General features: G+C 44.3%; 1 protein-coding gene across 1 annotated transcript in view; it reads right to left on the bottom strand.

The window, feature by feature from the left end:
* The window catches only part of LOC139381183 (ryanodine receptor 2-like), a 497608-nt gene that overhangs the window by 192563 nt on the left and 290045 nt on the right, over nt 1–15000 (bottom strand). Inside the window, exons 32-37 of the mRNA XM_071124606.1 lie at nt 13868–14028; nt 12413–12572; nt 7115–7201; nt 4200–4426; nt 2462–2686; nt 848–1427 (exon numbers count right to left, since the gene is read on the bottom strand). Coding sequence (XP_070980707.1) covers nt 848–1427; nt 2462–2686; nt 4200–4426; nt 7115–7201; nt 12413–12572; nt 13868–14028 — 1440 coding nt within the window. The remainder of the gene's footprint in view (nt 1–847; nt 1428–2461; nt 2687–4199; nt 4427–7114; nt 7202–12412; nt 12573–13867; nt 14029–15000) is intronic.

Below are 15000 nucleotides of genomic sequence, written 5' to 3'. Positions count from 1 at the left end.
TTTACCTCTACCTACATGTACACTCTGTTATTATCTATGCATAGTCACTTTACCTCTACCTACATGTACACTCTGTTATTATCTATGCATAGTCACTTTACCTCTACCTACATGTACTCTCTGTTATTATCTATGCATAGTCACTTTACCTCTACCTACATGTACTCTCTGTTATTATCTATGCATAGTCACTTTACCTCTACCTACATGTACACTCTGTTATTATCTATGAATAGTCACTTTACCTCTACCTACATGTACTCTCTGTTATTATCTATGAATAGTCACTTTACCTCTACCTACATGTACACTCTGTTATTATCTATGAATAGTCACTTTACCTCTCCCTACATGTACACTCTGTTATTATCTATGAATAGTCACTTTACCTCTACCTACATGTACACTCTGTTATTATCTATGAATAGTCACTTTACCTCTACCTACATGTACACTCTGTTTATTATCTATGCATAGTCACTTTAACTCTACCTACATGTACATACTACCTCAACTAACCGGTGCCCCCTGGAATACCCAGACCCCTCTTTTACCCTGCTGCTACTCTCTGTTTATTATCTATGCATAGTCACTTTACCTCTACCTACATGTACATACTACCTCGACTACCTTGACTAACCAGTGCCCCCCTGTATATAGCCTCTCTACTGTTATTTTACTGCTGCTCTTTAATTATTTTTTACTTAACATTTATTTTTATTAAAACTGCATTGTTGGTTAAGGGCTTGTAAGTCAGCATTTCACTGTAAGGTGAAAAACCGGTTGTAATATACAAAATACCATTTGATTTGATTTGCAAATATCATGTCCAGTGTGTTTTATGTACCTGCAGTTTGACAGGCTCTGGGAGTTTCATCTGGAGCAGTCCTTTAGGCACCTTCCCCGTCCTCTCCTCTCCTCCAGGCCCCTCCCCTCCTCTTCCTCCCTTAGTGACATCACTCTCGGGCGTGTCCGGGGGCGTGTCCGCGGGCGTGTCCCCTCCCTCTGAGAACACGCTGGGTTCTATCAGCTGTAGAATGTTCTTCAGGTCTCCGTTATGGAACACTCCCATGATCAGTAAGGTATAGAACAACTTAATGAGAGGAACGAACAGGAACTCGGTGCTGCCCCCTATAGGATCTCTGACGTGTAGACTCCCCTCGCTCACCGCCTCCGTCAGCATCTCTATGGTCTTGGTCTTCAGGACGTCCAGGGGAAACTCGGGGCTGAACTGGAAGCAGTCGGCTCCGCTGCAGATGAAGGAGGGGGAGGAGAAGTGCATTCTGGGGCGGAGAGAGGTGCTCAGGCCGATCCCCGGCAGGCCGTGCTTCTTGGTCTCGTCGGGGAACAGAGTGATGGACTTGGTCTCGTCCGTCATGGGGACGATGTATTCATTGTTCATCATGAGACGAGCCGTTGCATAGGTACTGAGGATAGAAGAAATCGGTTTATTGTCCATTTGGTTAGAACAGGAATGAATCCTCTGCCTTTTTTTCCCCCAGACTATGAGAAGAACCCCTGGATGTAGAGCATGTTGTGGTGGCTAAGTGCCTTGCTCAAGGGCACAGTGGTAGATCTGACACCAGCAGCCCACCTGTAGCCAGTTCAGTCTCCATTTTTTCATCAACCGGGACTTAATAAGGATCTCTACAGATCGGTGCCCCCCCCACCGGACGGTTGAGCTAACGTAGGCTAATGTGATTAGCATGAGGTTGAGCTAACGTAGGCTAATGTGATTAGCATGAGGTTGAACTAACGTAGGCTAATGTGATTAGCATGAGGTTGAACTAACGTAGGCTAATGTGATTAGCATGAGGTTGAACTAACGTAGGCTAATGCGATTAGCATGAGGTTGTAAGTAACAAGAACATTTCCCAGGACATAGACATATCTGATATGGGCAGAAAGATGACAATCTTGTTAATCTAACTGCACTGTCCAATTTACATCAGCTATTACAGGGAAATGATACCATGCTATTGTTTGAGGAGAGTGCACAGTTATGACGTTTAAAATGTATTAATAAACCAATTAGGCACATTTGGGCAGTCTTGATACAGAATTTTGAACAGAAATGCAATGGTTCATTGGATCAGTCTAAACCTTTGCACATACACTGCTGCCATCTAGTAGCCAACAGCTAAATTGCATCTGGGCTGGAATAATGCATTATGGCCTTTCTCTTGCATTTCAGAGATGATGGTACAAAACAAATAGAACAGTTGTTTCTTTCTTTGTATTATGTTTTACCAGATCTAATGTGTTATATTATCCTACATTCATTTCACATTTCCAAAAACTTTTAAGTGTTTCCTTTCAAACGGTTCCAAGAATATGCATATCCTTGCTTCAGGTCCTGAGCTACAGGCAGTTAGATATGGGTATGTAATTTTAGGCAAAAACTGAAAAACTAGCAACATTCCGGTTCCTGGCCCAACTCTCTAACCTGTGGGCTAGCTACCTGAGGTGGATGTCTATGAGCAGGTCGTAGTATCCAGTCCTGAGGAGACCAGGCATGTACTTGTTCTCTATGGCGTAGAGCAGCTGTGCCTCGTCGGCGTGGGAGCAGAGGGCGTGGGCCACACGGTTGTTCCCCAGAGCGCACACAGCAGAGTACAACCTCAGAGTATGGTAGTGGAACTTCAACAGATCCTTCTGCTCAGTCAACTCCAGGATATCAACTGACCTGGGGAGGAGGAGGAGGAGGAAGAGGAGGAGAGGGGGAGGAGGATCAGGAGGGGAAGAAAGATGACAAGGGGAGGAGGAAGAGGAGGAAGATGACAAGGGGGAGGAAGAGGAGGAAAAGGAGGAGGAATATGAGGAGGAGGAAGAGTAGGGGGAGGAGGATGACAAGGGGGAGGTGGAGGAGGAAGAGGAGAAGGAGGAGGAGGAAGAGGGGGAGAGGTAGAGGAGGAGGAGAGGTAGAGGAGGAGGAGGGGGAGGAAGAGAGAGGTAGAGGAAGAGGGGGAGGGGGAGAGGTAGAGGAGGCGGAGGAGGGGGAGGAGGAGAGAGGTAGAGGAGGAGGGGAGAATGAGGGGGCGCAGTAGAGGAAGAGGAGGAGGAGGAGGAGGAGGGGGTCGGTAGAGTAGGATGAGGGGGTCGGTAGAGGAGGAGGAGGATGAAGAGGAGGAGTGAGACACAGAAGGTTAAACTGACATACACCTTAGTGAGAAACTTCCTGATTGCAACAACATTTTATTGCTTCTCATACATTACGTTCTGCTATCGTTCACCTTTTCTGCTATCGTTCCCTTTTTCTGCTATCGTTCCACTTTTCTGCTATCGTTCACCTTCTCTGCTATTGTTCACCTTTTCTGCTATCGTTCACCCTCTCTGCTATCGTTCCCCTTTTCTGCTATCGCTCCCCTTTTAAGCTATCGCTCCCCTTCTCTGCTATCGTTCCCCTTTTTCTCTGCTATCGTTCCCCTTCTCTGCTATCGTTCCCCTGTTCTGCTTTCGTTCCCCTTCTCTGCTATCGTTCCCCTGTTCTGCTATCGTTCACCTTTTCTGCTATCGTTCACCTTCTCTGCTATCGTTCCCCTTTTCTGCTATCGTTCCCCTTCTCTGCTATCGTTCCCCTGTTCTGCTATCGTTCCCCTTCTCTGCTATCGTTCCCCTGTTCTGCTATCGTTCCCCTTTTCTGCTATCGTTCCCCTTCTCTGCTATCGTTCCCCTGTTCTGCTATCGTTCCCCTTTTCTGCTATCGTTCCTCTTCTCTGCTATCGTTCCCCTTCTCTGCCATCGTTCCCCTTCTCTGCTATCGTTCACCTTCTCTGCTATCGTTCACCTTCTCTGCTATTGTTCACCTTTTCTGCTATCGTTCCCCTTCTCTGCTATTGTTCCCCTTCTCTGCTATTGTTCCCCTGTTCTGCTATCGTTCCCCTTCTCTGCTATCGTTCCCCTGTTCTGCTATCGTTCCCCTTTTCTGCTATCGTTCCCCTGTTCTGCTATCGTTCCCCTGTTCTGCTATCGTTCCCTTTTTCTGCTATCGTTCCCCTTCTCTGCTATCGTTCCCCTTCTCTGCTATTGTTCCCCTTTCTGCTATCGTTCACCTTTCTGCTATCGTTAACCGCTGCACTAATTTCTAATAAGAAATTTTAAAATCTATAATCTATAGGTAGTTAAATTGACAGATATTGTTGTACTATATTTAAAGCCCTTCCTCACTCCTGACGAGTGGGACAGGGCAGGGTCATCACCTGTTCTCCTCAGGTATATGCAGGGACATGAACTGGAGCGGTTCAGAGCAGGTGACCAGCCAGCCATGGCGGTCGTTGACCCGGGATACGTCCACCTTGAGGAAGTGGTTGGGTACCCTGCTCCACAGCACCGGGGTCAGGAACTGGACATGCAGCCTGGGAGGACACTGGGGACAGGAGTTCCTCCTCTCACTCTTAAATAGTCCCGCTGACAGGGGCATGACGTTCTAGTAACATAGAAACAGACAGGTTTAGGGTTAGGTTCTGGGAGGTGAGGGGAGGGGACAGGAGTTCCTCCTCTCACTCTTAAACAGTCCAGCTGACAGGGGCATGACGTTCTAGTAACATAGAAACAGACAGGGTTAGGGTTAGGTTCTGGGAGGGGACAGGAGTTCCTTCTCTCACTCTTAAACAGTCCAGCTGACAGGGGCATGACGTTCTAGTAACATAGAAACAGACAGGGTTAGGGTTAGGTTCTGGGAGGGGACAGGAGTTCCTTCTCTCACTCTTAAACAGTCCCGCTGACAGGGGCATGATATTCTGATGGAGAAAGTAATGGAGGATTGTGGGTTAGGGACATAATTCACTTCATCACTCTTTCAAAGGTCAAACTACGGCTTTACATAACTGTACCTCCGACAAAAAGTGGTGATCTATTTTTTTGCATGACATTTAAAAAAAAAATCAAACAAATAAATAAATACTTGGATTGAAACATACAACAGGCTTTACAGTCCTGGAACTACTGTAGAGGTCAGAGTCCTGGAGCTACTGTAGAGGTCAGAGTCCTGGAGCTACTGTAGAGATCAGAGTCCTGGAGCTACTGTAGAGGTCAGAGTCCTGGAGCTACTGTAGAGGTCAGAGTCCTGGAGCTACTGTAGAGGTCAGAGTCCTGGAGCTACTGTAGAGGTCAGAGTCCTGGAGCTACTGTAGAGGTCAGAGTCCTGGATATACTGTAGAGGTCAGAGTCCTGGATATACTGTAGAGGTCAGAGTCCTGGATCTACTGTAGAGGTCAGAGTCCTGGAGCTACTGTAGAGGTCAGAGTCCTGGATCTACTGTAGAGGTCAGAGTCCTGAAGCTACTGTAGAGGTCAGAGTCCTAGAGCTACTGTAGAGGCCAGAGTCCTGGAGCTACTGTAGAGGTCAGAGTCCTGGAGCTACTGTAGAGGTCAGAGTCCTGGAGCTACTGTAGAGGTCAGAGTCCTGGAGCTACTGTAGAGATCAGAGTCCTGGAGCTACTGTAGAGGTCAGAGTCCTGGATCTACTGTAGAGGTCAGAGTCCTGGAGCTACTGTAGAGGTCAGAGTCCTGGAGCTACTGTAGAGGTCAGAGTCCTGGATCTACTGTAGAGGTCAGAGTCCTGGAGCTACTGTAGAGGTCAGAGTCCTGGAGCTACTGTAGAGGTCAGAGTCCTGGAGCTACTGTAGAGATCAGAGTCCTGGAGCTACTGTAGAGATCAGAGTCCTGGAGCTACTGTAGAGATCAGAGTCCTGGAGCTACTGTAGAGGTCAGAGTCCTGGATCTACTGTAGAGGTCAGAGTCCTGGAGCTACTGTAGAGGTCAGAGTCCTGGAGCTACTGTAGAGGTCAGAGTCCTGGAGCTACTGTAGAGGTCAGAGTCCTGGATATACTGTAGAGGTCAGAGTCCTGGAGCTACTGTAGAGATCAGAGTCCTGGAGCTACTGTAGAGATCAGAGTCCTGGAGCTACTGTAGAGATCAGAGTCCTGGAGCTACTGTAGAGGTCAGAGTCCTGGATCTACTGTAGAGGTCAGAGTCCTGGAGCTACTGTAGAGGTCAGAGTCCTGGAGCTACTGTAGAGATCAGAGTCCTGGAGCTACTGTAGAGGTCAGAGTCCTGGAGCTACTGTAGAGGTCAGAGTCCTGGATATACTGTAGAGGTCAGAGTCCTGGAGCTACTGTAGAGATCAGAGTCCTGGAGCTACTGTAGAGATCAGAGTCCTGGAGCTACTGTAGAGATCAGAGTCCTGGAGCTACTGTAGAGGTCAGAGTCCTGGATCTACTGTAGAGGTCAGAGTCCTGGAGCTACTGTAGAGGTCAGAGTCCTGGAGCTACTGTAGAGATCAGAGTCCTGGAGCTACTGTAGAGGTCAGAGTCCTGGAGCTACTGTAGAGGTCAGAGTCCCGGAGCTACTGTAGAGGCCAGAGTCCTGGAGCTACTGTAGAGGCCAGAGTCCTGGAGCTACTGTAGAGGTCAGAGTCATGGAGCTACTGTAGAGGAAAGAGTCCTGGAGCTACTGTAGAGGTCAGAGTCCTGGATCTACTGTAGAGGCCAGAGTCCTGGAGCTATTGTAGAGGTCAGAGTCCTGGAGCTACTGTAGAGGTCAGAGTCCTGGAGCTACTGTAGAGATCAGAGTCCTGGAGCTACTGTAGAGGCCAGAGTCATGGATCTACTGTAGAGGTCAGAGTCCTGGAGCTACTGTAGAGATCAGAGTCCTGGAGCTACTGTAGAGGAAAGAGTCCTGGAGCTACTGTAGAGGTCAGAGTCCTGGAGCTACTGTAGAGGTCAGAGTCCTGGAGCTACTGTAGAGGTCAGAGTCCTGGAGCTACTGTAGAGGTAAGAGTCCTGGAGCTACTGTAGAGGTCAGAGTCCCACAGAGACAGTAGCTTTGTGGGTGACGTTCCCTTAGTGTGTGGTTTTAAGAAGAACCTGATCTGATGCAGAGACAGGTACGTGAAGTACACCGAGGTCTCATCAGTGGTGCACCGACCAAAGAAAGCCACTCAGAGGCCTACAGAGAGAGACAAACCTCATAACCTCCCACAGCCAGTGGAGAGAGACAGCTCCACGTTGACTTTTCCCAGGTAGCCCATATCTGAGCCCTATGTGTAGACGCCCACTCTCCATCCTGTCAGTACAGAGCCGTAATAGTGTGTCCTGTTCCTCCCTCAAACTCACCTTAATACGTCCTAGTTCAAACTGAAAGATGCTGGGGCTGGTGGCCTGAGCGAACACAGCAGGGAACAGCTTGGTACTGGGCTCCACCTGCAGAGAGAGAACACAGAGACACAGCTATTAAAACACAGGACATGGATAAATCACACCCTATTCCCTATCTAGAACACTACTGTTGACCAGAACCATATTCCCTATATAGAACACTACTGTTGACCAGAGCCCTATTCCTTATATAGAACACTACTTTAGACCAGAACCCTATTCCCTATATAGAACACTACTTTAGACCAGAGCCCTATTCCCTATATAGAACACTACTGTTGACCAGGGCCCTATTCCCTATATAGTACACTACTGTTGACCAGGGCCCTATTCCCTATATAGTACACTACTGTTGACCAGGGCCCTATTCCCTATATAGTACACTACTGTTGACCAGAGCCCTATTCCCTATATAGAACACTACTGTTGACCAGGGCCCAATGTCAGAATAATAGTAGAGAGAATAATTTCTTTCAGATTTGATTTCTTTCATCACATTCCCAGTGGGTCAGAAGTATACATGCTCTCAATTAGTATTTGGTAGCATTGCCCTTAAATTGATGGACTTCATCGAACAAATCAAACATTTATTGTGGAACTGGGATTCCTGGGAGTGCATTCTGATGAAGATCATCAAAGATAAGTGAAAGTTTATAATGCTATTTTTGACTTCTGCTGACTGCACAACATGGCGGATATCTGTTTGGCTGTTTTGTTGTCTGAGCGCTGTACTCGGATTATAGCATGCTTTTTCCGTAACGCTTTTTTGAAATCCGACACAGCGGTTGCATTAAGGAGAAGTATATCTACAGTTCGATGTTTTACACTTGTATTTTCATCAACATTTATAATGAGTATTTCTCTAAATTGATGTGGCTCTCTGCAAAATCACTGGATGTTTTGGAACTACTGAACGTAACGCGCCAATGTAAACAAAGATTTTTGGATATAAATATGAACTTTATCGAACAAAACATACATGTATTGTGTAACATGAAGTCCTATGAGTGTCATCTGATGAAGATCATCAAAGGTTAGTGATTCATTTTATCTCTATTTCTGCTTTTTGACACTCCTCTCTTTGGCTGGAAAAAATGGCTGTGTTTTTCTGTGACTAGGTGCTTACCTAACATAATCATTTGGTGTGCTTTCGCCGTAAAGCCTTTTTGAAATCAGACACTGTGGCAGGATTAACGAGAAGTGTATCTTTAAAATGGTGTAAAATACTTGTATGCCTGAGGAATTTTAATTATGAGATTTTTGTTGTTTTGAATTTGGTGCCCTGCACTTTCACTGGCTGTTGTTGAGGTGGGACGTTACCGTCCCGAATATCCCAGAGAGGTTTTTAAGGCAAAGGGTGGCTACTTTAAAGAATGTCAAATATAAAATATATTTTTGGTTACAACATGATTCCATATGTGTTATTTCATAGTTCTGATGTCCTCACTGTTATTCTACAATGTAGAAAATAGTAAAATAAAGAAAAACCCTTGAATGACTAGGTGTCCAAACTTTTCACTTGTACTGTATTTATTTATTCCGGTTACTAGTCCAACCACTAGGCTACCCTGCCGCCACACGGTCAACATTGTCAACAGTTGAAGTCGGAATTTGACATACACCTTAGCCAAATACATTTAAACTCAGTTTTTCCACAATTCCTGATATTTAATCCTGTCTTAGGTCAGTTAGGATCACCACTTTATTTTAAGAATGTGAAATGTCAGAATAATAGTAGAGAGAACAATTTATTTCAGATTTGATTTCTTTCATCACATTCCCAGTGGGTCAGAAGTATACATACACTCAATTAGTATTTGGTAGCATTGCCCTTAACCAATTAAACTTTGGTCAAATGTTTCGGGTAGCCTTCCACTAGCTTCCCACAATAGGTTGAGTGAATTTTGGCCCATTCCTCCTGACAGAGCTAGTGTAACTGAGCCAGGTTTGTCGGCCTCCTTGCTCGCACACGCTTTTTCAGTTCTGCCCACAAATATTCTATAGGATTGAGATCAGAGCTTTGTGATGGCCACTCCAATACAGTGACTCTGTTGTCCTTAAAGCCATTTTTCCACAACTTTGGAAGTATGCTTGGGGTCATTGTCCATTTGGAAGACCCATTTGCAGCAAAGCTTTAACATCCTGACTGCTGTCTTGAGATGTTGCTTCAATATATCCACATCATTTTCCTACCTCATGATGCCATCTATTTTGTGAAGTGCACCAGTCCCTCTTGCATTAAAGCACCCCCCACAACATGATGCTGCCACCCCCGTGCTTCACAGTTGGGATGGTGTTTTTCGGCTTGCAAGCCTCCCCCTTTTTCTTCCAAACATAACGATGGTCATTATGGCCAATCAGTTATATTTCTGTTTCATCAGACCAGAGTACATTTCTCCAAAAAGTACGATCTTTGTCCCCATGTGCAATTGCAAAACGTAGTCTGGCTTTTTATAGGACTCATTTTACTGTGGATATAGATACTTTTGACCTGTTTCCCCCAGCATCTTCACAAGGTCCTTTTTCTGTTGTTCTGAGATTGATTTGCACTTTTCGCACCAAAGTACGTTCATATCTTGGAGACAGAATGCGTCTCCTCCCTGAGTGGTATGACGACTGCGTGGTCCCATGGTGTTTATACTTGCGTACTATTGTTTGTGCAGATGAACGTGGTACCTTCAGACGTTTGGAAATTGCTCCCAAGGATGAACCAGACTTTGAAGTCTACAGTATTTTTTCTGAGTTCTTGGCTGATTTCTTTTGATTTTCCTATGATGTCAAGCAAAGAGGCACTGAAGTTGAAGGTAGGCCTTGAAATAGATCGACAGTACACCTCCGATTGACTTAAATTATGTCAATTAGCTTATCAGAAGCTTCTAAAGCCATGACATCGTCTTCTGGAATTTTCCAAGCTGTTTAAAGGCACAGTCAACTTAGTGTATGTAAACTTCTGACTCACTGGAATTTAGATACAGTGAATTATAAGTGAACTAATCTGTCTGTAAACAATTGTTGGAAAAATTACTTGTGCCATGCACAAAGTAGATGTTCTAACCGACTTGCCAAAACTATAGTTTGTTAACAAGAAATTTGTGGAGTGGTTGAAAAACAAGTTTTAATGACTCCAACCTAAGTGTATGTAAACTTCCGACTTCAACTGTATGGTCTACATGGTCAGCATTGTCAACACGTATCTCTTACCTGGTCAACATTGTCAACACGTATCTGTACAGTCGTGGCCAAAAGTTTTGAGAATGACACAAATATACATTTTCTCAAAGTCTGCTGCCTCAGTTTGTATGATGGCAATTTGCATATATTCCAGAATGTTATGAAGAGTGATCAGATGAATTGCAATTAATTGCAAAGACCATGCAAATTAACTGAATCCCCCAAAAACATTTCCACTGCATTTCAGCCCTGCCACAAAAGGACCAGCTGACATCATGTCAGTGATTCTCTCGTTAACACAGGTGTGAGTGCTGACGAGGACAAGGCTGGAGATCACTCTGTCAAGCTGATTGAGTTTGAATAACAGACTGGAAGCTACAAAAGGAGGGTGGTGCTTGGAATCATTGTTCTTCCTCTGTCAACCACGGGTACCTGCAAGGAAACACGTGCCGTCATCATTGCTTTGCACAAAAAAGGCCTTCACAGGCAAGGATATTGCTGCCAGTAAGATTGCACCTAAATCAACCAACCATCAACCATATCAGATCACCAAGAACTTAAAGGAGAGTGGTTCAATTGTTGTGAAGAAGGCTTCAGGGTGCCCAAGAAAGCCCCAGGACCGTCTCCTAAAGTTGATTCAGCTGTTGGATCGGTGCACCACCAGTACAGAGCTTGCTCAGGAATGGCAGCAAGCAGGTGTGAGTGCATCTGCACGCACAGTGAGGCGAAAACATTTGGAGATGGCCTGGTGTCAAGAAGGGCAGCAAAGAACAAGCCTCTTCTCTCCAGGAAAAACATCAGGGACAGGCTGATATTCTGCAAAAGGTACAGGGACTGGACTGCTGAGGACTGGGGTAAAGTCATTTCCTCTGATGAATCCCCTTTCCGATTGTTTGGGGCATCCGGTAAAAAGCTTGTCCGGAGAAGACAAGGTGAGCGCTACCATCAGTCCCGTGTCATGCCAACAGTAAAGCATCCTGAGACCATTCATGTGTGGTGTTGCTTCTCAGCCAAGGGAGTGGGCTCACTCACAATTTTGCCTAAGAACACAGCCATGAATAAAGAATGGTACCAACACATCCTCCGAGAGCAACTTCTCCCAACCATCCAGGAACAGTTTGGTGACGAACAATGCCTTTTCCAGCATGATGGAGCACCTTGCCATAAGGAAAAAGTGATAACTAAGTGGCTCGAGGAACAAAACATCAATATTTTGGGTCCATGGCCAGGAAACTCCCCAGACCTTAATCCCATTGAGAACTTGTGGTTAATCCTCAAGAGGCGGGTGGACAAACAAAACCCCACGAATTCTGACAAACTCCAAACATTGATTATGCAAGAATGGACTGCCATCAGTCAGGATGTGGCCCAGAAGTTAATTGACAGGATGCCAGGGCGGATTGCAGAGGTCTTGAAAAAGAAGGGTCAACACTGCAAATAGTGACTCTTTGCATCAACTTCATGTAAATGTCAATAAAAGCCTTTGACACTCATGAAATGCTTGTAATTATACTTCAGTATCCATAGTAACATCTGACAAAAATATCTAAAGACACTGAAGCAGAAAACTTTGTGAAAATTATATTTGTGTAATTTTGTGTCATTCTCAAAACTTTTGGCTACGACTGTACATGGTCCACATTGTCAGCAAGGAGTGTCTGCTAAATGACTCACTGACTGTAAGTGACTCTGGATCAGACCGTCTGCTAAATGACTCACTGACTGTAAGTGACTCTGGATCAGACCGTCTGCTAAATGACTCACTGACTGTAAGTGGCTCTGGATCAGACCGTCTGCTAAATGACTCACTGACTGTAAGTGACTCTGAATCAGACCGTCTGCTAAATGACTCACTGACTGTAAGTGACTCTGGATCAGACTGTCTGCTAAATGACTCACTGACTGTAAGTGACTCTGGATCAGACCGTCTGCTAAATGACTCATTGACTGTAAGTGACTCTGGATCAGACCGTCTGCTAAATGACTCACTGACTGTAAGTGACTCTGGATCAGAGCGTCTGCTAAATGACTCACTGACTATCATGTCAATGTAGCAATAGGAGGTTGACAGCGCTGTGTCTCCACCTGGTAGTACGTGCTGAGCTCCTTCCCGTTGGCAGTGAAGGTTAGCAGTCCGTTAACTGTGTCCACCAGACATCCAATCTCCAGACCGTTGTTGTTCCGGCCCTGACCAGGACTCGTACTCTCTCCAGCCCACACCATGTAGCAGTTACTACGCTTGATGCTATAGACAGAGACAGAGACAGCAGTTACTACACTTAATGCTATAGACAGAGACAGTAGTTACTACGCTTGATGCTATAGACATAGACAGAGACAGCAGTTACTACGCTTGATGCTATAGACAGAGACAGAGACAGCAGTTACTACGCTTGATGCTATAGACAGAGACAGCAGCTACTACGCTGGATGCTATAGACAGAGACAGAGACAGCAGTTACTACGCTTGATGCTATAGAAAGAGACAGAGACAGTAGTTACTACGCTTGATGCTATAGACAGAGACAGAGACAGCAGTTACTACGCTTGATGCTATAGACAGAGACAGAGACAGCAGTTACTACGCTTGATGCTATAGACAGAGACAGCAGTTACTATGCTGGATGCTATAGACAGAGACAGAGACAGTAGTTACTACGCTTGATGCTATAGACAGAGACAGAGACAGTAGTTACTACGCTTGATGCTATAAACAGAGACAGACAGCAGTTACTACGCTGGATGCTATAGACAGAGACAGAGACAGCAGTTACTACGCTTGATGCTATAGACAGAGACAGCAGTTACTACGCTTGATGCTATAGACAGAGACAGAGACAGTAGTTACTACGCTTGATGCTATAGACAGAGACAGAGACAGTAGTTACTACACTTGATGCTATAGACAGAGACAGTAGTTACTACGCTTGATGCTATAGACAGAGACAGAGACTGTAGTTACTACGCTTGATGCTATAGACAGAGACAGAGACAGTAGTTACTAAGCTTGATGCTATAGACAGAGACAGCAGTTACTAAGCTTGATGCTATAGACAGAGACAGCAGTTACTAAGCTTGATGCTATAGACAGAGACAGAGACAGTAGTTACTAAGCTTGATGCTATAGACAGAGAAAGAGACAGTAGTTACTACACTTGATGCTATAGACAGAGACAGTAGTTACTACGCTTGATGCTATAGACAGAGACAGAGACAGTAGTTACTAAGCTTGATGCTATAGACAGAGAAAGAGACAGTAGTTACTACGCTTGATGCTATAGACAGAGACAGAGACACTTCACAATCATCGTTTTACAGTACAACCACAACCATAAAAGAAGAAACATTTGATATGTGAAATTCAAAATATTTAAACCACATAAGAAGCATAGTATGAGTAATGAGTATGACTAGCAGGATATTTGAGTATCAGTTCTGATTGAGTCTGAACACAGGACCGTGTGTGTGTGTGTGTGTGTGACGTGGGTGCGTGCGTGCATGTGTCCTCAGCTTGACCCCAGGAACCCCCAGATATCTGACCTCTCGTGAACTTTGCCCTTCTCGTCTCCCAGGGTTACGGTGACGGTGCGGACCTTTTGGAGGTCGAAGGCCATGTCGTACTGGTGGAAGTCAGAGGTCACCCAGCCAACCCACACACTGCTGGGCTCCTGACCTGGGAAGATCCTCACTGAGTAGTAGTACTGGGGAGAGACCATGGACATATAGGGTTATATTAGGTTATAAAGGGTAATAAAGGGTTATATAAGGTTATATAAGGTTACATGGGGTTATAAAGGGTTATATAGGGTTATATAAAGCTATATAGGGTTATATAAGGTTATATAGGGTTATAAAGGGTTATATTGGCCAGGCCGCAATTGTAAATGAGAACTTGTTCTCAACTTGCCTACCTGGTTAAATACAGGTGAAATAAAAAAAATAAAATAAATATATATAAGGTTATATAGGGTTATAAAGGGTTATATAAGGTTATATAGGGTTATGAAGGGTTATATAAGGTTATATAGGGTTATGAAGGGTTATATAAGGTTATATAGGGTTATAAAGGGTTATATAAGGTTATATAGGGTTATGAAGGGTTATATAAGGTTATATAGGGTTATAAAGGGTTATATAAGGTTATATAGGGTTATGAAGGGTTATATAAGGTTATATAGGGTTATGAAGGGTTATATAAGGTTATATAGGGTTATAAAGGGTTATATAAGGTTATATAGGGTTATGAAGGGTTATATAAGGTTATATAGGGTTATGAAGGGTTATATAAGGTTATATAGGGTTATGAAGGGTTATATAAGGTTATATAGGGTTATAAAGGGTTATATAAGGTTATATAGGGTTATGAAGGGTTATATAAGGTTATATAGGGTTATGAAGGGTTATATAAGGTTATATAGGGTTATGAAGGGTTATATAAGGTTATATAGGGTTATAAAGGGTTATATAAGGTTATATAGGGTTATGAAGGGTTATATAAGGTTATATAGGGTTATAAAGGGTTATATAAGGTTATATAGGGTTATGAAGGGTTATATAAGGTTATATAGGGTTATAAAGGGTTATATAAGGTTATATAGGGTTATGAAGGGTTATATAAGGTTACATAGGGTTATAAAGGGTTATAAAGGGCTATATAGGGTTATAAAGGGTTA

The sequence above is a fragment of the Oncorhynchus clarkii genome, chromosome 23 (assembly GCF_045791955.1).
Source record: "Oncorhynchus clarkii lewisi isolate Uvic-CL-2024 chromosome 23, UVic_Ocla_1.0, whole genome shotgun sequence".
In the NCBI taxonomy this organism is placed as follows: domain Eukaryota; kingdom Metazoa; phylum Chordata; class Actinopteri; order Salmoniformes; family Salmonidae; genus Oncorhynchus; species Oncorhynchus clarkii.
This window is presented reverse-complemented; position numbering and strand designations above follow the sequence as displayed.